We start from the raw sequence: 25,849 nt of genomic DNA on the forward strand, positions 1-25,849 counted from the left end.
CTTGTAAATGTTTTATTTCATCCCAACACGATACTTTTTATATTCCATGGAAATCTTTGTAATAGTATTCAAATGAGTAAATACTCGTACGTACAAAGCCAACAATGTACAATACATATTTAGTGAAAATGATGTAGACATCCTTTGATTCATATGTTTAGGTTTACAACAGAAACAACAACTGCTTTCCTTGGAGGGAGCACTTGTCCCAGCTTTCACATGGTAACAACATTACGAGATATGATAAAATGATTAATGAATTATCACAATGCACACTACACATATTTTATCGACACAATACCTGATAACCCCACAATACTGTAGCTTTATCACACATCATGTTTATAATTGATGTTACCAAATAAACATCAATATTAAATGTTTGTTGACTTCATGATCAGGAAGGCATCTTCTTCACAACACTATCATTATTTCATGAGCTTCAAAAACATCTGATTTTGTGAAAAATATATAAGTGATACATACACATGATTATTATTTACACTGTCGTATGTCTCCAAACAAAACATAAGATATGAAATAAACTGAAATGTCCTTGAAGTCGTCTGTATTGCCTCCACAAGTAAATTTACCGCTCCATGTAGAAACGCTCGCTCTTTATATGTCGATTTCTTGCTGATGTCCTGGCCATTTTTATATGAACGTATGGCATAAATGTCAAATGTAGGTTTTTTTCATATTGAACCCTGAAAAGAAGAATGAAGTAAAAAGTATAGCATAAGGAAAAAAATTCAAAAGTAAACAAAAAGTGTCAAAAGAAAACGCCAATTCACTTTCACCTATGTATGTCTATAAATATTTCACTAATGCTAAAAAGTTACTAATGAGGGGTTATATATCAAGGTTGTGTTGGAACATTTTAATTCAGATTTAATAAAAGACTGTTAATTTTCTGATGACATTCGCATTACTTACTTTAAATGTTCTGTATCATCATCTTCACAAATTCTGTAAAGTAAGAACAAGATTTGACAGCAATATCTAGTTAACAACCGCTGGATCTAATAGCGTCAATAAAAATCGGCATTATTTTAAATCGTGAATGATTAGTAGATACAGTGACTACGAATACTCTTGTACGATAATCATGTAACAGAGCAAACTAGTTTTGGTTGGTTTATTTACGTGTTTGTTAATTAACGTCCTATTAACAGTCAGGGTCATGTAAGACCGGCATATCCCATGTATACGGTGTGCAGCGTGTATGAAGTGTGTGATGCGTGTTTTGTGAGACTGGTATATTCATGTTGCGTCCTCTTGTATAGTGGAACTCTTGTTAATTTTTTAAAATGATTTAGGTATAATCTTGATACGTAAAATATTTTTCTCTGTGTAGAAATATATAACAACGGATACAAAAATGTATATTTTACCTTCGTAATTTATTTTGCCGTCACCATCAATATCAGCCTCTTTAATCATATCGTCCACTTGATCGTTGGTTAGTTTCTCGCCGAGGTTTAACATCACATGACGTAATTCGTCTGCCGTGATCATACCATCTCCGTCCACGTCAAATATTCTAAACGCTTCCTGCAACTCTTGTGTCTGATCTTCAGTGCACTGCTTATTCTTCTTCACCATCATGGACAGAAACTCCGCAAATTCTATGGTGCCATTTCCTGTGGTATGGATAACAGATAGGAAACAACATATCAAACAAACTTATATACCAGATATCATTAAACTATTATGCCTTTCATCACAGACTGAAAAGAGAGATCATGGTACCGATAGTACGAATAAGCGGTGGCTAATGGGTTTCAATGACAAACTTGGTGCGATGTCAAAGGAGAAGTTATGAAAGGGAAATTGGCACGAATAGAAAAAAATAGGTACAAAATGTAGTTGCCTTTGCAATCATGTTGTGAACAGTACTTCATAAAGAACGATATCCTATTACATGAACTCTTAAAATCTTTACATTGCTTGCATTTAACTTGATTTAAAACTAATTAACTCGTGGAATTGTTACAAACTGTGGCGAATCAATATTTCTAATAATCAATGAATTATTTCGATAACAACTTATTTAATATATAATGAGATATCATACATACATAAGACAGTGTACCTACCGTCTAAGTCTGACTCATTAATTATGTCCTTTAGGTCGGATTCCGTGGGATTCTGGCCCAGGCCTCGCATCACTATCCCAAGTTCCTTAGCCTCTATTCTGCCATCACTATTTTTGTCAAAGAGGGAAAATGCCTCTTTATACTCTATAATTAGATAATTAAAATAACAAAATGAGTATCAGCTGCTGTTCGTTGTAGAACGGTGTTAATAAATAGAGTAAACTATTCTCCACGTGTAATTCAATATGTAAAGAACTACGAATCACTACGAAAGGTGTGATGATGTATGCACATTAAGAAATGTGTAATATACCAAGGAATTGTAATGAGGATGTAGATTATAAGACTCTTTCATAAGTGGATATGGAGGATAGGGATATTCTACCCGAGGGTCACAAAATGTAGTAAAACCCGATTTACAGTGTAATGTTTATATAATGTTATATAACATTATGTTTACAGGTCCATAGTTTAATGTAATGTTTAAATACATTAACATTAAGTTACAGGTCCATACGATTTACAGTGTATTTTAAATATAATATATATATAAACATTATGTTACAGGTCCATACGGTTTAAATGTAATGTTTAAGATATAAAATTAACATTAAGTTACAGGTCCATACGATTTACAGTGTAATGTTTAAGATATATATATATATATATATATTAACTTTATGTTATACAGGTCCATACGGTATACAGCAGTGTAAAGTTATAGAAACTAACCTGCTATCTGTGCGGTAGTGAGATGTTCTACCTGAGGATGAAACATAATTTGTTATTATATGTGATAGCTAAATAAAACGTCACACTAATAAATAATAATACTCATTCTCAAAACGACAACAGGGAAAGCATGTAAATACATTTAATACATAGATTGTTTATAAAGGCATATGTAGTATTCGTATTTTTGCTGAATTTTAAAATTAAATAAATTTCAGTATCAAAATTTCATTATGAAGTAACATCGTGTCTATTGCACAAAGTTGTTTTTGTATATCAACAACGCTGAATACAATAACATGGATGAACTTTGAACCTAAAATGGTTTATTTGGTTTCAAATACCAAGGCCATTACATTTCATTTCTGTCAATCAGCTGTATAAAGTACAATATGAATCTAGACATTAAAACTATATTAATACTAATTAACTTACCATTTCGCTAGGTTTATGTGTCCGAAAACACCCTGTAAACCAGAAGCGGATATCACAAACTACCAATATTAACTATTTGGTTTAAACCCACGGGGTGTAATTGACACGACCAAAGTATATACAATACCCGAAATAAGATCTGGAAGTTTGATAAATGCATTGGTGCGACACATGGGCTATCTTATAAACATGTAAACAAACTGAACAGTTTAAACCATACATTGCTGTGAAAATTAAAAGAAATGTTGACATTCATATACAAGTACAACGTTAAACAAATACCATATAATAATAAACTTCAGCTCCCGAAAAACAACGATAAGGGAATGGTTTTATCTTAAAAATAAAATAAAAGTGTATAATGGTATATATGCTAATGGATATTAGCCGCGAATGTGTAAGCATCAATATTGAAAGTCAATCAAATGAGCAATCAAAATGTGATTTTTTTTTATTATTGTTTTGAATCATCATTATGAAACCGATTTAATTTTTGCAAAATTAAAATAAAGCATTAAGTTTTGGTTTAATTATCGGTAATAAACCAATGACCAAATATCTAAATTCTGTATTTTGGCATTAATTGTTAACTTGGGGGACTAAGTTTATGTAAACATTTAGTAAGGGAGAAAACGATCAAATAACGGACACGAGGTTTGACAATTTGTACTGCGTGAAACAATTTTGTCACACTTCTGAATAAGCATTATTAATCATAATGCATAAAGGTATTCATACGACGTTCAAATGACGATCCCTGTGATTAGGTGTGTGTCAGTGTATAAGTTTATACTCATTTGTGATATATAATAGTGGACCAGGCTTCATTAACCGACCTGGTTTGATTCTGATCAATCCAACAATCCCTTGACTTGTTCCATTGTTTTAAAACCTACCCTGCCCGGGGTCAGCTATCTAGGTAAGGTCGAGGAGTCCTTTGTTTCCGGTCAATGATATCAGCCATTAGGATTTACCTATTCCACAAGTCACAATAAAAACAATATTGTCTCTAAACTTTGGATGTGTCTTTCATGGCAGGGTATGTCAAATTATGAAATAAAAGATAATATTGTTTTAAGGTTTAAATTAATGTTATGAATTCAATTAGGGCGTTATTGAAATATTTTGTTTCTTCGATGCTTGCTTCTGTGATATAGCACTAAAAAAGCAAGAGTTCAACAATACAAGAAGACACATCACGAATATACCACAGTCTCCCAAACACACAACGCAGACTTCATACACGCTACACGCCGCATATATGGGGGACGTCCTTACATAACTCATGCTGTTAAACACTAAACACTAAAGGTATACGCTTGAGGAAGACTCTGGGTTCTGTCTCCTGGCCGAGACACATCAAAGTCTATAAAAGTGGTAGTTCCTACTCTTGCTTAGCGCTCAGCATACAGGGAGTGGGACGACTGGTTCGCCCGTTGTCAGTATAATGTAACCAGGTTGGGTGTGTTGCTTGGTGTTTTCGGTGGCATGCTTCAGTGATATAGCACTTTAAAAAAGGCAACAGTTCCACTATACAAGAAACACAACACGAACATACCACAGTCTCCCGGAACATGCACCTCGCACCTCATGCACACTACACACTGCATACATGACATGGGAGGCCGTCCTTGCATGACCTTGGCTGTTAATGGGACGTTAAAATAATAAAGCAACAAAAAAAAAACATTTTGTATTAGTTATATCATGCTGTAGTTTTGACGTAACAGTATACATAGTTTGAACTTGTTCAAAGGTTGATATGGTGATTTTCATGTGATTTTCATGATGAAATTATCTCTATTTGCTTATGAGATACGTACTCGGCGGTCATTTTGCGAAAACTTATCTTCTTACGGTTTGTGTACAATTGAAATTGCGACTTTTTGTACTCCAGATAAATTAATAGTGCCATGACATCTTAAGCTAAATCAAATTCATTTCTGCTGTTCATCTCTTTCAGGTTTACTGTAATGAGAACATTTAAGCGTGGAATTATAACTCGTTGCCATTTGATGTTTACATTTTAGTGTATTTCAACAATTCTGAATTTCTTATATGTAAAAGTGAAAAATTACAAATATGGAAATGGGTCAAAAATCACATTGAACCTAAATCATCTGCTGTTTTTCTTTTCTTTTACGATACATGATATCTAAAAATGTTATTGACCAGAAACTTTATATGAAGCGTTATGTTAAGCAATAATGGCGATTTGTTTAAAATGAACCTTCACAATTAAGAGGGCAAAGGAAATATATGCTGCTATTCTGAGCAAAACATTAGTAGTTACACAGTTTGACAGTTTCCTAATATGGATAATATTGGGTATAAAATAAAGTTTGTTTTAGTTTGTTTTAGACCCAATATTTGCCTTCTTAGGTCACTAATAAACAGCGTAAATCATTATAACTCTTGTCGATTTCTTATTGCTTTTTATGGGCGAAGCACGATTGTGTCATCAGTCTTATTAGATGGATTTAGTCTATAGTATTCCTTCAAATCAGTCCTAGTAACCTGTTTCTTATCATTCCGTTATGTGTAAGCTGAAGATACCATTATTCGTATGACATTTTCAACTATTCAACAACCTCATCTGCAACATGGACGGACACTTAAAACGCTGCCTCATATTAGTGCAGATGTTTGAAGAAGCCGTTTCATCATTCTTTAACTTTAGAAAAATTCCATAACTTATAATCCTCTAAAGGAAAGCATTACATAAGTTCAGAGAAAATCGGATGCTCAAGTAATTTACCTCATTGTAATGTTTTTCTGATTTCATATCATGTATGGTATAACTCCCTACTGTAAACAAACAATCCTTTGAGTGCTATTTTCAATGTGCATTGTTTCAATGTGCATATTCTGAATATTCATTTCCTCAAGAAAGATCAAAGGACTTTCCAATCAAGTGTAAATTCAAAAAATATCTTTCTCTGGAAGTCTAAAAAATAAAAAAAACATCATACAAAATAATTTATTTAAAATCCTCGCTCATTTTAGGAAGTATTTAACAAAACAACAGACAATGATAAACCTATGTTGAATGTTTTATTGCCAACGACATGTTATAATGAACAGAGAATGTTTACTCGATACTGATTACTTAAATTAAATGATCCTAAACTATGAATGTGTTATAAGATTTCTCCAGTTACACGAGTTGACGAAACGTCGAGATGACGTTTATTCACGATAACCTGAAAAAAAAACAAATAAATTTATATAAATATTGAAAATCAGTCATGTCATGGGCGAAAAAAGACATTGATTTTGTTTTTGTCAGAATAGAGGAAGGTATACATTATGTAGTGCAATTCCTTGTCAAATATAAAATATATTAATATTAAGTTGATATATATAATAAAATTGTGACTCGATTACCAATCTGTACATCAATATTTACCTTTTCATGCTTCGTTTATCTTGCAATGATCCTTGCAAATTCTGAAAGGAAGTTAAAAGTTATCGTTATTTGATATCAATCAGCATTTTTCTAAATGTAATGTGCTGCCCTACATATCAAGATTCTCTGACAATGATCATGTTACTATGATATTCAATGTAAATAGTACAAGTAGTTATACGTTTTAAGTGACATTTGCGATATTGGGCCAATCATTTAAGCATTGAAGTCACTATTTTTTTTAATTTCATAGGGGTATGAAAGAAATTTTGTTTGCAAACTGTGTGAATCGCTCACAAAAGTTTGCAAACAAAATTTATTTCATATCCCGATGAAATTGAAAAATAGTGACTTCAATGCTTATAATTAATTTTCCATGCTACTTTATCAAATGAAATACGTTTACACGTACGATTCCATTATTTTTTTTCCAAGGGATTATTTTTCCCAAATCAATACGCAACGTCAATGTTACTATAGTGACGTCACGATAACGTCGGGATTTCCGCGCCATTTTCGATTTTTTTCATCGTGGAATGAAAAAATGAATAGGCAAATCAGAAAGCCAGCAACAAAGAGAAAATTAATTATAATCAAATATAAAGAATTATGATCCTTTCGATAAAATTGAAATTTCCATATATAACTCGATAATTTGTAATCTTTAACGTCTAAACTGATTTTGTCAGCACTTTCAATATAAGCATCCCCTACCATTCTCCTATAAGCATGCGATTACACTATGTCATGAATACTTGGTTTTTATCAGTTGTAGGTCATGGTCAGTAAGTTTATACCACATGATCACTTATATGTTAATCCACTCGACAAGAAAAATGATCATATTTGAGATGCAATTCAGTTTTATAAATCTACATGTCACTTTCAAAGATTTTTCCTCAATGCCATCTGTCAGTTTCAGATGATGAACTGCCTTTTGTTCTACAGCAGATTCTGGTAAAACAGGATTAACCAGACCTTGTATAATGTATTTAAAATCAATATCAGTGACACACTGACATAATACATAACACCAAAGTGATTAACTTTATCTAGGTAAATTGATACATCCGTAGTCCATCTGACCATTACCATGGACATCAGACAACCCAACCATTGTGTTTATTAAATTTTATCATTATCAAACGAAACTATTACCTTCATAACGAAATCTGACAATCGCCATCACTAAGCTCTCTACAATTCCGTCCATTTTATGTAAATAGGATTGTTACCTTCATAATTGATCTGACCATCACCATTAACGTCAGCCTCTTTCAACATCTCGTCAATCTCCGCCTCGGATAGCTTCTCTCCTAAATTCGTCATCACGTGCCGTAATTCTGACGCTGAGATATAACCATTGCCCTCTCGGTCGAACACTCGGAACGCCTCGTCTAACTCTTCATTCGTATCGTCCTCTCCTGATCTATTCATCATTACTGACTTAAAATCGCTGAATTCTATACCACGACCTAATGTAAAAAATAACACATAAAACAAGATTTTCACAATGTAATAGCAATGTAATTGTCTTTATTTTCGAATACATTTGTTTTACAATATGTTGAGTTTTTAAAAAGTAAAAAAAAAGAAAACCTCCAAGTCAAATATATTATGGAATATGGGAAATTATATTACAATCAAATGCCACCGATAAAAATAAGTAAACATGGCTAAATTAAGTATTTATAGATTAATTATAAATGTTGTTGATAGATTATCAATACTAGTTTTTTATCTCATTTATTTGGCGAAACAAAGTTTGCATTGAATTTAGAATTAAAAAATCATCATTGTGATAATCGCCATTAGATTCATCTTTAAATATTATATTATATTTAACAGTAATTCCATGTTTGATAATTTTTTTATACCTGGAGAATAACAAATAACAGGTAACTAGTCTTACCGTCCGGATCCACCTCATTGGTTATAGCCATTAACTCAGCCTCAGATGGATTACGGCCAACAGCCCGTAACACGGTTCCTAGTTCTTTGGCATCAATACATCCACGGCCATCTTTGTCAAATAATGTAAAGGCTTCTTTTAACTCTGCAATGAAAAAATATTTCATTTACTGATATTTACTTATCTGTGTGTTTACATGCCTGGATCATCACCTCAAACCAGAGACTTTGAATATTCTTAATTCCATTCTTGCTGATGAAACAATCACTTTCTCTTATTTGAATATATTGGTAAAACAAATACAAAAACAAAATATCGCTAATCAGTTTCGTTACTGGCTTTAAGAGTTTTTACTTTCTATGCACTATTCATATCTTTTTATACATAGCATAACGGACACAACTTATTAATATAGTAATACTACGAAGATCATACTAATTGACTTAAGCAAAGGTAACTGTAACTGATCGGAACATTTGTGTTGAAAAAGGTAATGTTGTGTGTTTTTATGTGATAATTTGTGTATTTTTTACATCTAAAGGTATCTAATATTTGTATTAATATCTAATATTATATATGCTCTAGTCATTCACACATCAGAAATAATGTATGTATATAAATAGAAATATATATAATATGTCCGATTCACTGAATCATTCGCCGTGACAGATTAAGAGTTGTAAGGAAAGAATCCAGCCTTACCTGTCAGCTGCTCGTCATTCGGCTCCATCTGTCAATATATAACGGAGTTATCTCCCTTGAATTCCGATAAAGCTATACAATGGTACAGTCAATTCATGGTATAACTTACAGCTTACAACAAATAAAACAGATAAGAGATGCATAAAACAAACTTCTTTAAATTCTATTTTAGATTAGGTAAATGATACATGTTTGCTGTTGTACTACGAAAATGAGAAGAATGGTCACTTCGTAAAAAACAACTGGGTTTAAAAAAAAATCCAGCTGCCATTCTCTAATATTGTTAATAATAGTTTTTTGTTACTAACCACACAGTTTTGAAGGTTTTGTTCATTTTAACAAGATTTTCTTTGGCTCTGTCTTTCGGTCAATATCTTCAAATGACAGGAAAAATACAAACACTTCAAAACATAATCATATCATAACTGACAAACATTGCTGTATATAAATTGACAACAATACTGATACATTGTTTATCAATGTAGTGAAATTATATTCATTTAAAACAATATGTAAAAATGTAGAAATAAGTAATCATTGTTTTTTTACCTGACAATATGGTCGCCTTCCGTCTTGAACACTCTGTTTTGATGGTAACGTCTAACTTTGTTACGATAACATGGACCGTCATTGGGGGTCCATAGAGGGTAATTTGGTACGAAATGTTTGGTTCAGTAAAAGCGGCTGTCGTGTTGGTAAACGAAGTAAAAGGGACATTTATCTGTAAGCAAACGTACAATTTCTACGAAACTTCTCATTATGATCACAACTACTTTCTCAACTCAGTATTACTATATAACAATATATCAGTTTTAAAGGAATATATAAATCTAAACATTTGAAATGGAATTGGCATCAAACTACTTCATATCTATTAATTTTACCTCCATATGTTTAATGTTTGTTGTTGAAATTTGTTTTCATCATTAGGCAGAATTTATAAATTAAGAGTAGATTTGAGTATATATTGAATCATTTGATAGAATAGTTCGCGTACAGTCAACCCCAGATCACGAGATATCATTATAAGACAGTTTTGACTTGACAAATCTATTGTTCTTTACCTGCGTTGCGGGTAAATGGCTGACTAGACACGTGTGTTTCAATGTGGGCACACATATGTATCTATTAGCCGTTGTACGATACTCAACGAATCACAGCCATGCCATATACGTACATAACAGATATCTTTTAACCACACCCTCCATTATTTTTATCGAGCGATTGCACCTACACACACTAGCTCTACATATTCCTGGTTGATTTTCCTGAAGGATGCTCATAATGACATCAACACTGCAATTGATATCAAGATGAAACTGGATAAGATACTAGCAAGTGGGGCATTATAATTATTTATACCAGTTTAATCGTGTAAAGGGACGAAACTTCCTATTCTTCTAATTGATTTTCTACTTCTTTACTTCTCTCTAGACACCGCTTATCGTTTGGCCAACAATTGAGGAAGTCTTTTGGTTCTGTCCACTGGCAGAGACACACTATAGTCTATAAAACTTGGTAGTTTCTGTTCCTGATTTGCGATTAGCAGAAAAGGAGTGGGGCAATATGACCGGATGTGTTCGGTGTCGGCAGCATTGGGATAGCACATTAAAAAAGAGCTCCACCATTACAAGTAGACAGCAAATTTACACCGCAGCCTCCCAAAACATACAGATATTCAACTACCGCAACATGCTGTAGGCATAGGGAGCATCCTTAAATAGTCCTGGCTGTTAATTGGAAATTAAACCTAATAAATCAGGATACTGAGGCTTGGTAACATGTGGCTCAGTGACGGACATTCTAATATGGTTCCTTTGGAGTTCAAACATAAAATTATGATATCTATTGTTTCTGTTTTTAAATTGATTGAATTAAGGAACTGGGACGACTGATAGCTCGTTGTAAGTATAATGTGACCGCGTAGGGTGTCATGTTTAGTTTCTATATTACAAAGAGACAACATGAATGTACAGCAACCTCTCCAAACACATAAATTTAATTATATACTGTGTTGAAATAGTGTTTTGTTTCAAACATAAATCATAACTACACATTTGCTTGTTTACTTTATTATTTTATGAACAAAGGATACATTTGTTATAAATTTTGATAATTTAAGGTAAAGAAACATATTATTTGTATTGAACAAATGATGGATACATACATGTAATTTATACATTTTTATTCGGTAAAGCGACCAATTAGTGTTGCTTCTCCTGTTTCGTCGCTTTTATCTTCAGTTTTAAATTACAATATTGAACCTGGTATAGAAATTTCCTTTTTGAAACAAAGCACATTACAATGTAAACAATTTTATAAGTGATCTCTCTGGACAGGAAAACGTTTTTGATTGATAAACTAAATGTTGTCCTCTTCCTTGATGATCCAAATTCCATTGTAATGCTGCTCTCATATACCTCACATTTGGTCTGAAAAAAGAGGTTGTAAACGTCATATGGTAACTGACAATGGAACGAGCCACATAATTCCAGTTAATATATATTTGTAACAGAGAGAGAGAGAGAGAGTGAGAGAGAGAGAGAGAGAGAGAGAGAGAGAGAGAGAGAGAGATGGTGAATTTTTTTTTTCAATTCAGTTATTGAAATGATGCATATGGGCATTTATTGCAAAAACATCAGACAAGTGAACTCAGTCTTGTGAATCAAGGGTCATTATTACGTATGTGTTTTCTACAAATGGCATTTGGTTTCCATATATTGAAAAAATGAATGGATAATTTGCCTCAGATTGCTGGTGGAATCTAAGAGATTTTATTAATATCTTACCTTCCTTCTTTAGTATTCTATTTCATCGACATCATCGTAACAAAAGCTGCAAACAAAAAACCAAGGCATACATGAATATCACATACACTCTGTACATGTATAAACAATAAAATATTTTCAATGTATGTCGTTGTATAAAAAAATATTATACATACATTATAATAATCTTCTCAGCGTTGACTCAAAAACTATCTATTATGAAAATATGATAAACCTCTATAGTTTATACGTTTGTATGTACAGAAATGAATCTAACTTTAGAACCAAATAGTACAACTGGCACGTTATTTAACCAGTCCTTACAAAAATACATTGTAAGCATATATACCACATTGAGGGACACTCTTTCCGTTAAATTGATGCATATTAACCAAAGTTTTGTATTATAAATCTTTGTAGAATAGACAAGATCGTAAGTTACCATCGTAGTTGATGAGACCGTTGCCGTCAAGATCAGCTTCTCGTATCATTTCGTCCACCTCCTCATCCGTCAGTTTGTCCCCTATCGTGGTCATGATGTGGCGGAACTCTACAGCATTAATAAATCCAGTCCCTTCTTTATCAAAAATACGGAAATCTTCCTTTAGATCCTCTTCGTCCTCCTCTGGGTCCTCTAGCTTCTTACTCATCATCACAAGAAAGCTTGGAAAATCAACCATCCCAGTTCCTAAATAGATAAATATATATTTATTTTATTTATATGGTGTTTAACACCGTTTTAAACATACTGTTTAAATTATATCGTTTGTTACCTTTATTTAGAGTACGGAGAGTGAGAAAGGCAGCTATATGGTGGAGCACGTGGCAGTGTGTAGAGATTTATGTAAACTTGTTTTCGGGAGGAAACATACCTAGTGAACACTATAATCAATTCTAATTTAGGACCATTAGATGTATAATCACCGATAAAAACTAAATTATTTACGGTCTATGTGAATTTTTATAATATGAATTAAAATACAGATTGGAATTATGCGTATTGACCTACCGTCTCGGTCTGCTGCTTTTACCCACTCCGTGAGTTGTGTAAGGGTTGGGTTCATTCCTAGGGATCTCATCACTGTCCCACAGTCTTTGGCTGGTATGGCACCTTCACCAGCGTCAAATACCGTAAAGGCTTCCTTAAACTCTGTCATCAAATTAACATAGTTAACAAATACCGTAAGGGCTTCCTTAAACTCTGTCATCAATTAACATAATTAATCTGTCATCGAATACCGTAAAGGCTTCCTTAAACTCTGTCATCAAGTTAACATAGTTAACCTGGCGTGTCATCGAATACCGTAAATGCCCCTCCTAAAGTATGTGATCAAATCAACATCATATAATTGGCTGTAATCGAATATTTTACACTTTACCAAATAAATATTTGACATAAAGTATATAAATATATCAACATCATCAACATTACATCATAAAACTATTTTTAGATCGATTTAAAAAAGACATACTTGGAAGCAAGTTTGCATAATGTTATCTCGTGTGTTAAACAATTCGGAAATGTTCACATCTTACCATTTATCTGCTCTTCAGTTAAATGTTCAACCTGAAAGATATAAGTTAAATACAGATAAGTACATCATTTGTGATTAGATATTACAAATGAATGTACACGTAAGACACAGTTTAACCATATCTAAACCAAAGAAAATGTCTATCATGCTCCTTAAACTTTACAATGTACTTTTACCGTTATTTTTAGAAAACCGAAACAGATATTTTACAATATATATGTATAATACAATGAATAATGTAAACACCATTTATAGTATTGTTATATGGATTTGCTGTTAAAAAGAAATCATACTAGTAATATACAATTAATAATCAAAATGGGAAACGAAATTCACTAATGTTACACTGTAAATATACACCAAATCTTATCGTAGTAACACCTACCATTTTCAACTGTTAGCGATGGGTCCCTCATTTGCGTGTTGAGAGACGTTCGGAACACAGGTTCATGACGTTTGTATTTTGATTTGTAAAACAAAGGATATTTTTAAATCACCATAGGGCACGCTTACCAAAACATGTAACAGAGTAATTTTTATGAGTTGTTTTCTTTTAATTAATTTATAAAATATTTTTGTAATGTATCAGTATTGAAACAATAACATTAGCAAATAGCCATTATAGTTACTTGAAACTACTGTGTCATCTAGAGTGTATTATTAAAGCATGTGGACGCTAGTCTGGCTGGATGTGACTCCTTTGACAGCTATACTGGCGACGGTATCCCAGCTTGTGATTCCTCTACTCATTGGAGTAATGAGTGCTATTTGAACTGTTGTGAAACCTATTGTCTTAAAATGTTTGTTTGGTACCTTTAAGAAAGAACCGATATGTGTTTGTCAACAAACTGTAAACAGTGTTACAATAGACTATCCGTCTCCTGTATTTAATTCAATAGTTCATATGTTTATAAATAAATGTGTGTGTGAGTGTGTGTGTGTGTGTACTGGCAACACATAAAACAACCTGGTGGAAATGAAAACAAATAAATGTATCGCCAATTGAGAATAAGTACTTAAATCACTTATCGAGAGTCGATATAGAACAAAATAAACATATCTGATAACAGAACATTTCAGGATCCGTCACAGCTGGTTACCAGTAGATATACAATGTACGATCCAAGGGAGACTACTCCAGTAATACATTGCAATCAACATTTGTACCAAATCCATTTATATTTCCTATATATTTTGTGTTGTCTGGAGACGGTTATTTCTTCCCTGACAATCGGCGTCATATCATGAATTACGAACTTCATTTCTGGGTTTTTCTTTGTGGGTAAACAATTTGTTTGAGTCCGATATTTTGTTCTTGCATATGCAAATTAATTTGAAACAAATCTATATCTGAATTAACTTCTAAACTAAAAACGATTTTACAAAAGACATATTTTCCACCTTTAGCCCTATACTATACAACCGTTCGCTCTTCTATAGCCCAATTATTATACAGACAACACTTATGTATGAAGTAAACACCAAATAAAATCATATAATCAAAGGTCGAATAGTTTGTTATTTGTATGGATGGATGACAAAAACCAGCTTAAGGTTAGGCAATCAGAGGTCAGTACTCTCTTTAGTAACTTTTTTATCTGCACGCCAGTTGGAATTTCCCAAAGTCAATCACAATAAAGAATACTTAGTTTACAGTACAATTGATGATAAGACAAACCAATCGTGTCGCTATAACCAATTAACAACTAACATAGCAAGGACATTAAAATGATGAAATCATACATGTAAATAAGACATTTAATTATTTTCCTTTTTATAAACTGATTGTGGGTTTATTTCTACATGAATATAATTGATGGGCAAATGAAAACAATTTATTTTAAATGTTTCATTGTAACTGTCAATAAAAACATATCACAAGATATATGAATACCATTAGAACATGTCTGTCAAACATGTCGATTTTTTTATCATTAATGTAAACCGTCATCGTTTTCTACAATATTATCAATTATGCTGGAGAGATACATATACCGTAGATTGCTTATTTAGATAAATGCAATTAGAAAATGATATTACATATGCAAAAGTAAATAACACGTGTTCCTAATAAGTATAAATACACAGTTATGACACATAATTCGGAAATTCGGTAAAAAAATCAGTTGTGATATTCTGTTCTGATGAAAACACCATTATTAAATAATTTTAATATGTTATGTTGTTAAACTAAATGCTATGTTACTTTGAGTAATTGGCACTTCCTCCGCCTGTTTTATCGCATGAAACGACGCTATGCTATCACTTTCTTTAATAATGTGTAAAAACCAATATTTTTATTTATAATTTTGGATTTGGGCCAAACAATTACTTGTTCAAAGGTCATTTTATCAATCCAGCCTACAATTAAACAAAAGAATACACATTGAAAGAAAACAATTGCCATGCAAGTGAATAATTAAATAAATACTAATTATCGACAGAGTTTCATCTTTCGGCAGATTAAAGTCCGACACAAGCTTTTAACTTAGCTTTATACGTCGAGACTAAAGAATAATGAGCCAAAATATCAAAATTGACTGCGAGAATTCGATGGAAATGAAAAGGAGACATGACATTGACAACAGGTAAGGAACAATCGGGTGGAAATTAAAAGGAGATATGACATTGACAACAGGTAAGGAACAATCGGGTGGAAATTAAAAGGAGACATGACATTGACAACAGGTAAGGAATAATCGGGTGGAAATTAAAAGGAGACATGACATTGACAACAGGTAAGGAATAATCGGGTGGAAATTAAAAGGAGACATGACATTGACAACAGGTAAGGAACAATCGGATGGAAATTAAAAGGAGATATGATATTGACAATAGGTAAGGAACAATCGGGTGGAAATTAAAAGGAGACGTGAAATTGACAACAGGTAGGGAGTAATCGGATGGAAATTGAAAGAAGACTTGACATTACAACAGGTAAGGAATAATCGGGTGGAAATTAAAAGGAGACATGACATTGACAACAGGTAAGGAACAATCGGGTGGAAATTAAAAGGAGACATGACATTGACAACAGGTAAGGAACAATCGGGTGGAAATTAAAAGGAGACTTGACATTGACAACAGGTAAGGAACAATCGGGTGGAAATTAAAAGGAGACATGACATTGACAACAGGTAAGGAACAATCGGATGGAAATTAAAAGGAGACTTGACATTGACAACAGGTAAGGAACAATCGGGTGGAAATTAAAAGGAGACTGACTGACAACAGTAACAACGGGAAATTAAAAGGTGACATGACATTGACAACAGGTAAGGAACAATCGGGTGGAAATTGGAATGACATTGACAACAGGTAAGAACAATCGGTGGAAATTAAAAGGAGACATGACATTGACAACAGGTAAGGAACAATCGGGTGGAAATTAAAAGGAGACTTGACATTGACAACAGGTAAGGAACAATCAGGTAAGGAACAATCGGGTGGAAATTAAAAGGAGACATGACATTGACAACAGGTAAGGAACAATCGGGTGGAAATTAAAAGGAGACATGACATTGACAACAGGTAAGGAACAATCGGGTGGAAATTAAAAGGAGACATGACATTGACAACAGGTAAGGAATAATCGGGTGGAAATTAAAAGGAGACATGACATTGACAACAGGTAAGGAATAATCGGGTGGAAATTAAAAGGATACATGACATTGACAACAGATAAGGAATATCACTTGAGATTTAAAGTTTTTATTAATTAATGTATCATGAATTCAATGAGTATATAATTAGCATCATTTGCATTTTTAATGAGAGTGACCATTTGATACAATTTTTTTATTAAGATAGGTGCGGCGGAGAAAAAAAATATGGGTATATTATTAAAATATCTGCAACTGTCGCGAGGATAAATAATATGAATTTGTGTGAAAAACTGTAAATATAAGGAAACATTGATTTCAGATCATGCTTTTATGATGTTTATTGTATTGGTGAGAGAGATTTAGAGAGCGGAAACTGCAGGTAAGCAACCCAAGAAAAGATATCAAATACTAAATTGAAAACAAAATGAAAACCATGGTTGCATGGACTGAACAAAATCAATTCCCATTAGATAAAGGATTTTGACTTTCGAATAATTCATATCTAGTAATTCTTCCTTTTCTCACAAAAGGAATCATCACGTGAAAGCAGACACACCAAGTACACCAAGTCAACTTATGGTGTATAAAATCATTATCTTTGTGCTTCGTTAAAAGGACAGCCATCCCATGTTCTTTCCCCTTGTCAGACAACTCTTTCATGTTGTACTTGAGCTCATATTTTCATGTGTCGATTTTCGAAGCACACGATTGGTTTGTTGTGAGCCATACCTTCCAATATAATTTCACTGTAAAAGAAACCTTGTCACTGTTTGACAAACAATATAGATTATATCAGTTTTAATACTGTGCTGACATTAACAACAGAAAACGTACAGGACACGCGATCTGTTTGATTCATCTAGATAAACAAAGAATTCTTTTATTTCAAATGTTTTGAATCAATTCAGTCAGATTAGATGAGAGAACTCTTTTATCGTAAGACTAAACATATCTAAGATACCGTCTGATTATTGTAATCGATTAATTAGAGAAATATGCGAGGCGTTTCAAGGAAGATGTTGGGTATATATCAATAATCAACATCTTCCATTCCAACCCTCCTTCCGGTTCTCACTTTGGTGGAGTTTGGGAAAGACTTATAAGGTCAAGTGTTGTACTCTCTTATGCATGAACAGACTGTGGCAATGGACAATGAAGGTCTTCAGACATTATTCTGTAAGGTAGAGGCCATCTGAAATGGTCACCCATTAACTGAAGCCTCGGACAATGTGACAGACCCTCGCGTTTTAACTCCGAATTATTTGCTACCGCTTGATCTTGGAGAGTATTTCCCCCTGGAACATTCGTCACAACGGATAACTATGTCAGAAGACGGTGGAGACAGATTCAGTGCCTTGCGGACATGGAAGGGATGGGTCAAAGATTCAAGGCCGACAGAAATGGTCAAGCAAGCAACGCAATATACAAGTCGGAGACCTGGTACTTATCGCGGATAGTACACCAAGGAATGCATGGATTTCCGGTAGGATTAAAGAAGTAGTCCAGGACAAACATGGCATTGTGAGATCTATTAAGGTTAAGACCTTGTCAAACGTGTCGACACGTCCAGTGAGCAAACTCGTGCTTTTGCTCGAGTCAGACATTAATTAATGTGATCTTAGGAAATTCAATTTAGATTTAATATTCAGATTTACTTTCTCGATGACAACTAACTATGTATGAAGTGTATAGTGATATGTAATATGCCTTAGGCCGTTCTTCGTTCAAGTAATAATATCGGTTTACACCGTGATTAAGAGGCCGGTATGCAACGGCATAAATATTAGTTTGTTGTTTATTTGTAATTGATTTCTATTTTAGATTTAGTTCCGGAATTCCGGAAGTTATTGTCCAGATTTCGGTTCGTAACTTTACTATATGCTCGCATTATGGGATACATAGTAGCGGCGAACGCCGGAAATGCCCAAGAAGATATTTAGTGGTCGTTTAGACGAAACGATACGGTAATTTAATGAACTATCAATGGAAAATGTATTATATGTGATCTATGTACTTTAGGAATTTATGTTATTGTGTCATTTAATATATAATATGGATAGTTTGGTCAAATTAGGTCTATGACACCGAAGCGTGTACAGACGACAAGTTCCTCGTGATCATATATCTTACTTGTATGTTAGTTCATGTACTAATACATCAATGAGGATAGTCTCTAAAGCTGTCGTAAATACTTTCGAGCAGTTGTTTTACATTTATGCTTCATATAGTAAGTCGTCTGATCTAGTACTTGCAGTAAATATAATTTTGGGTCGAAAAGTCTCGGTTTCGTAACAGAGTTTGTCTCATATAGGGGCGAGTTGTCCTTTCGATTTTATATTTGTAACTTTGCATATAGGCTTTATACATGTTACAATCCGTATATAGTTCATAAGTTTTATAAATTGTTTCTTTGTGTTTCAGTCAATCTGTTTCTTATTAAACATATATGAAATTGAATTGGCCGGTTCGTGTCTCTCCCAAAGTGTTGTCTACGTGTTTGCACATAGACAGCACGTCCATGCTTAAATGGCGTGTTATGACCAAGGTTTATTGACTATAAATTATGTTTTCATGTTTGAAAATTTATAAGATTTAATTAATTATATATTGTACATTTTATTAGTAACGGTATCACCACACTTATACAATGTTTATAATAATAGAGTATTGTGGCTTCCTCGGTGCATCAAAGAGCTGGTTACAATGTCAGCAGGTCCTAATCAATATCACCCTTCACACTGTAGCCAGACAGTTCATTCACGTTCAAGGTGATGACAAATTGATATCTACATAGGACAATACGATCTTATGATAATATGTAAATACTACCTGCATTAGGTGCTGAAAGTGCTTAGTGTCAGCCCGAGGATATCACTGTCACCCGAGGGTGAGGGTGATAGTGATATTCCAAGGAGTGACACTAGTCACTACGTGCATCACTTTCAAGCGGAAAATATTTTGCGAGGTTACTACGAACGTGTCTCATATTGTTCAGGTGACCTTGACATAAGTTCCGAATTGTCCAATTCCGTAAAATAGAATAGATATTGTATTATATATATACTATAATACATATTGTTATGTAAAATTCTATCCTAATAGTGTAGAAGGGACGTTATATAATGAAATGAAAATATTATTCTGAAAGTCTTTGCACTAGAATAGACGTTCATTTACAACATTTTGACCTGGATTGGCACACCTTTTTCTGTAGTGACACATTGAGGTTGACATTTACCATGGAAGTGATCTGATATGAACGTAGTTGGGAGATTCGAATTATGAAAACATATCTTTACCAATCTAACTATGTGCTTGAAATGATTTCTTAAAGTATCGCCGATAGAATATAAATGATACCCAACATTTGAACAATACCTACATTCAAATGCCACTTCTACTATATAAATTAACCAAGGCACATTGTATGGGGTATAACTGACTCCCAAAACGTGACCAATATGACGTCACTAATGTTGGCATGGTAACGTCAACTGATCACCATTAAAAGGGCTGTTCCATCTTGTGGATTAAATCGTCGTTGATAACTGAATTTCCTTGTCTAACTTAAACAATGTTAATGTATTGTTTAATTAACAATACCTGTTTTTAATCGTTCGTATATATGTAATTATCACAAAATAGTTTTTTTGTTGAGGCAATTAATTGTTTTTAATATTTTTATCTTAAAGTAAAATAAGAAGCTCATGCAAAGTAAGTAATTTTTGTAACTGAATAAAAATGCTAATTCATCTGCTCCTGATTTTTATAGAGAAAAAATACCATTCGTCAGTGGTGTAGCATCTATAATATTCAATTGAACTATGGAGACTTTTGATTCCAGTTTTTCTAATTCAGATATATTAACTGTGTCATTGCTTATGTTTGATATCAGTGCTATAACCTCTCCGGAGGTCTGTTTTCACCACCCAGAATCTGTAATAAAGAACCTCTGCAAAATCTATACGAGTAGTCAGACAATTATCCGCCATCTTTAACCAGGCTAACGCACTCTATTAGAAAATGTTTTCAGAAGTTGGCTGTTCCTTTGTAAAAACTCATTCAAGGACGTTTGACAAGGCTCTATTTTAATCGATTGCTTTACTTACTCAATTATGTTTTTGTATAGAAATGTACATAAATAGTAACGGAAAATTACTATGAAAACTAAAATTAATTTGTATCAGCCCTTTTATCTTATGTCCATATTGAAGAATTAGTTACACTTAACGAACTCGTTGAAACATCATTAAACGATTATACGCAGTAAAAATAGTTTAATATGTTATTCAAAGAAGTAAGATGTAGACCTTGATACCGTTGTTGTTTCCTTAAACTATAACAACGGTGCCACATACTTCCGCTAAAAATTATTAATACAGAATAATGAATAAAGGTGAACTGAAGGCTTATGTTACTTATATCACCATAACATAACATCGGCCTAGTAAAACATCATTGAAGACCCAGACCTTGTCTATACAAAATGTTGTATAACAAAGCAATGAATACAAGGACCTATTTATTTACACATAATGAAATAGTCAAAATATTGATGGTAACATGCAATAAATAAACTGGCAGATGGATACATGGAGACAGCAAAGACTCATTAATTTAAAGATTCATAATGTACATGTAAAATTCATGTTAGTAAATGCCTTTAGCATGTGTTATGTTCAAGGTAAATGTAATTGACAACTGCTTCTGCATAAACGTTGAATGCATGTTATTTATCAATTTCCACCCAATGGTACAGGCCAGAAATCTCAGCTATATGTGACCTATCAATCTCAGTCTCTATACAATCTGTCATATTCTACGTTACAAACAAATAGTACATAATCATCCGAGATATTTTACCAAAAACTTCTATTCATATATACTAATAATTCTGTGTTTCATTACTTTTTGTGTATATTGTCATATTGCTGGAATGCATGGAGAACATGATGGTTTGTCATTTTTGTTTTAATCCATGTCCAAAGATTACTGCTACCTAGATTGATAAACAATGTCTTTAAATTAATAACCTATGGCCTCGAATACTTAATCAGTGACTTTTATGATATTCCCATATTGCTTAGATGCATAGCGGATTTTAGGAAAACATTTTCTTAATAAAAGTCAAAAGATTATTCGGTAATAGCATCAGATCATGGTGACCTTTAAGTAATATTCCATGGTGATAGATTAAGAATGCATGACATATCCAAGATGTATAGTCCGTGACTATAGATTTATATCCACACGCTTTCTATGGATATCGTGACCAAAGGAACGACCAAAATTCATGGGTTTTTTGTGTTTTTAATTAAAACCATATTCAAATATACCTTGTTTATTTACTTACTTACGTTGCATTGTTTAATTTTGTGTATATGTTGATTACAAAACATACATAGACTCGTCTACTATTTGATGTGTTCTGCCCTCCGACATATATACAGTGCACTTTTTCTCACATTCAATACAGTTGTTTTTTTCTTAACGGTCATTAGCCTTTCTCCACGACCTACAATACATAAAGCCAAAGCCAAGACGGCGTTGTGTAGGATTTATCAATTAAATAGAAAGGTCCTATTGCCTTGTTCTATGTGAGGTATGGCTATTATTTTGAATCAGATATTGTTCACAAGAATCAGTGTTGCATACCATTATATTTTATTAGATTTGATTTAATCTTTTTTTTACTTATAGAAATAGCCCTAGGGTCTTTCGAAAACAAAAAACAAAAAAACAAAAACAGCAGTTCTGTAAAATGTAAATTTCATTAATTTGTCAAATGATTAGATGTTTTTTTCAGAGTAAGAAGAAAACATCTTGTGAGATAAAACGGAACTGTATTACAGACCTGTGTTTCTCTTTACAACCGATCAATGGCGGTCATTGGTGCGGTGTTGCAGCGATCGAGTCGCACCAAATACACCTAATATAACATAGAGGTCGAAATACTTATGTCATTGAACAATTGCTAGGTCGATAAAAACATATGCCATATCACCAAACTCTGAAGTACACATGTAAATAAAAAAATTCTAATAAAACACGTCTTCTGTTCATTTGGAATCAGAACAGAAAATGTGAGGTGTTTGTTTTCAGAGGCTGTGGTATATTCGTGTTACTTGTAACTGAGGAACTGTTGCCATTTGTATGGTGTGTGGTGTTTGTTTTGGAAGTCTGTGGTATATTCGTATTTTGTAATTGAGGAACTGTTGTTATTTGTATAGTGTGTGGTGTTTGTTTTGTGAGGCTGTGGTATATTCGTGTTCTTGTAATTGAGGAACTGTTGCCATTTGTATAGTGTGTGGTGTTTGTTTTGGAAGTTTGTGGTATATTCGTATTCTTGTAATTGAGGAACTGTTGTTATTTGTATAGTGTGTGGTGTTTGTTTTGTGAGGCTGTGGTATATTCGTGTTCTTGTAATTGAGGAACTGTTGCCATTTGTATAGTGTGTGGTGTTTGTTTTGGAAGTATGTGGTATATTCATATTCTTGTAATTGAGGAACTGTTGTTATTCGTATAGTGTGTGGTGTTTGTGTTGTGAGGCTGTGGTAAAATTGTGTTCTTGTAATTGAGGGACTGTTGTCATTTTTAAAGTGTGTGGTGTGTGGTGTTTGTTTTGTGAGGCTGTGGTATATTCGTGTTCTTGTAATTGAGGAACTGTTGTTATTTGTATAGTTTGTGATATTTGTTTTGTGAGGCTGTGGTATATTCGTGTTCTTGTAATTGAGGAACTGTTGTTATTTGTATAGTTTGTGGTGTTTGTTTTGTGAGGCTGTGGTATATTCGTATCCTTGTTATTGAGGAACTGATGTCATTTGTATAGTGTGTGGTGTTTGTTTTGTGAGGCTGTGGTATATTCGTGTTCTTGTAATTGAGGAACTGTTGTCATTTGTAAAGTGTGAGGTGTTTGTTTTGAGAGGCTGTGGTAGATTCGTGTTTTTGTAATTGATGGACTGTTGTTATTTGTAAAGTGTGTGGTGTTTGGTTTGGGAGGCTGTGGTATATTCGTATTCTTGTAATTGAGGAAATGTTGTCTTTTTATAGTTTGTGATATTTGTTTTGTGAGGCTGTGGTATATTCGTGTTCTTGTAATTGAGGAACTGTTGTTATTTGTATAGTTTGTGGTGTTTGTTTTGTGAGGCTGTGGTATATTCGTATCCTTGTTATTGAGGAACTGTTGTCATTTGTATAGTGTGTGGTGTTTGTTTTGTGAGGCTGTGGTATATTCGTGTTCTTGTAATTGAGGAACTGTTGTCATTTGTAAAGTGTGAGGTGTTTGTTTTGAGAGGCTGTGGTAGATTCGTGTTTTTGTAATTGAGGAACTGTTGTTATTTGTAAAGTGTGTGGTGTTTGGTTTGGGAGGCTGTGGTATATTCGTATTCTTGTAATTGAGGAAATGTTGTCATTTTTATAGTGTGTGGTGTTTGTTTTGTGAGGCTGTGGTATATTCGTGTTCTTGTAATTGAGGAACTGTTGTCATTTGTATAGTGTGTGGTGTTTGTTTTGTGAGGCTGTGGTATATTCGTGTTCTTGTAATTGAGGAACTGTTGTCATTTGTATAGTGTGTGGTGTTTGGTTTGGGAGGCTGTGGTATATTCGTATTCTTGTAATTGAGGAACTGTTGTCATTTGTATAGTGTGTGGTGTTTGTTTTGTGAGGCTGTGGTATATTCGTGTTCTTGTAATTGAGGAACTGTTGTCATTTTATAGTGTGTGGTGTTTGTTTTGGGAAGCTGCGGTATATTCGTGTTCTTGTAGTTGAGAAACTGTTGTTATTTGTATAGTGTGTGGTGTTTGTTTTGGGAGGCTGTGGTATATTCGTGTTTTTGTAATTGAGGAACTGTTGTTATTTGTATAGTGTGTGGTGTTTGTTTTGTGAGGCTGTGGTATATTCGTATCCTTGTTATTGAGGAACTGTTGTCATTTTTATAGTGTGTGGTGTTTGTTTTGTGAGGCTGTGGTATATTCGTGTTCTTGTAATTGAGGAACTGTTGTTATTTGTAAAGTGTGAGGTGTTTGTTTTGAGAGGCTGTGGTAGATTCGTGTTTTTGTAATTGAGGAACTGTTGTTATTTGTAAAGTGTGTGGTGTTTGGTTTGGGAGGCTGTGGTATATTCGTATTCTTGTAATTGAGGAAATGTTGTCATTTTTATAGTGTGTGGTGTTTGTTTTGTGAGGCTGTGGTATATTCGTGTTCTTGTAGTTGAGGAAATGTTATTATTTGTGAAGTGTGTGGTGTTTGTTTTGTGAGGCTGTGGTATATTCGTGTTCTTGTTATTGAGGAACTGTTGTCATTTGTATAGTGTGTGGTGTTTGTTTTGGGAGGCTGTGGTATATTCGTGTTCTTGTTATTGAGGAACTGTTGTCATTTGTATAGTGTGTGGTGTTTGGTTTGGGAGGCTGTGGTATATTCGTATTCTTGTAATTGAGGAAATGTTGTCATTTTTATAGTGTGTGGTGTTTGTTTTGTGAGGCTGTGGTATATTCGTGTTCTTGTATTTGAGGAACTGTTGTCATTTGTATAGTGTGTGGTGTTTGTTTTGTGAGGCTGTGGTATATTCGTGTTCTTGTAATTGAGGAACTGTTGTCATTTTTAGTGTGTGGTGTTTGTTTTGGGAAGCTGCGGTATATTCGTGTTCTTGTAGTTG

The 25,849-nt window shown here is 33.4% G+C and overlaps 3 protein-coding genes across 5 annotated transcripts; all 3 read right to left on the reverse strand.

The window, feature by feature from the left end:
• On the reverse strand, positions 1-3,400 carry LOC138314467 (calmodulin-like). The gene is made up of 6 exons (XM_069254826.1): positions 3,267-3,400; positions 2,832-2,862; positions 2,100-2,243; positions 1,395-1,643; positions 937-969; positions 1-707 (listed from the first exon to the last, which is right to left on the reverse strand). The coding sequence occupies exons 1-5, from the start codon at positions 3,267-3,269 to the stop codon at positions 938-940; spliced, it is 459 nt and encodes a 152-aa protein (XP_069110927.1). The 5' UTR covers positions 3,270-3,400; the 3' UTR covers positions 1-707; position 937.
• A 2,903-nt stretch (positions 3,401-6,303) lies between these two features.
• LOC138309245 (uncharacterized) lies at positions 6,304-10,015 on the reverse strand. 3 transcript variants are annotated; one of them, XM_069250410.1, is made up of 7 exons: positions 9,839-10,012; positions 9,598-9,663; positions 9,290-9,317; positions 8,588-8,731; positions 7,911-8,150; positions 6,676-6,716; positions 6,304-6,469 (listed from the first exon to the last, which is right to left on the reverse strand). In XM_069250410.1, exons 3-6 carry the CDS (start codon positions 9,315-9,317, stop codon positions 6,691-6,693), a joined length of 438 nt encoding a protein of 145 aa, XP_069106511.1. In that variant the 5' UTR covers positions 9,598-9,663; positions 9,839-10,012; the 3' UTR covers positions 6,304-6,469; positions 6,676-6,690. The 3 variants fall into 3 exon arrangements, with proteins under 3 accessions (XP_069106511.1, XP_069106518.1, XP_069106503.1); XM_069250417.1 differs by lacking the exon at positions 9,598-9,663 and having other exon boundaries at positions 9,290-9,361; positions 9,839-10,015; XM_069250402.1 differs by lacking the exon at positions 9,598-9,663 and having other exon boundaries at positions 9,839-10,007.
• A 1,330-nt stretch (positions 10,016-11,345) lies between these two features.
• On the reverse strand, positions 11,346-14,064 carry LOC138314487 (calmodulin-like). Its single transcript, XM_069254849.1, has 6 exons — positions 13,978-14,064; positions 13,594-13,624; positions 13,067-13,207; positions 12,500-12,745; positions 12,079-12,124; positions 11,346-11,721 (listed from the first exon to the last, which is right to left on the reverse strand). Exons 1-5 carry the CDS (start codon positions 13,978-13,980, stop codon positions 12,096-12,098), a joined length of 450 nt encoding a protein of 149 aa, XP_069110950.1. The 5' UTR covers positions 13,981-14,064; the 3' UTR covers positions 11,346-11,721; positions 12,079-12,095.
• Positions 14,065-25,849: the final 11,785 nt, after the last annotated feature.

Source organism: Argopecten irradians, chromosome 1 (genome assembly GCF_041381155.1).
Source record: "Argopecten irradians isolate NY chromosome 1, Ai_NY, whole genome shotgun sequence".
Taxonomy (NCBI): Eukaryota; Metazoa; Mollusca; class Bivalvia; order Pectinida; family Pectinidae; genus Argopecten; species Argopecten irradians.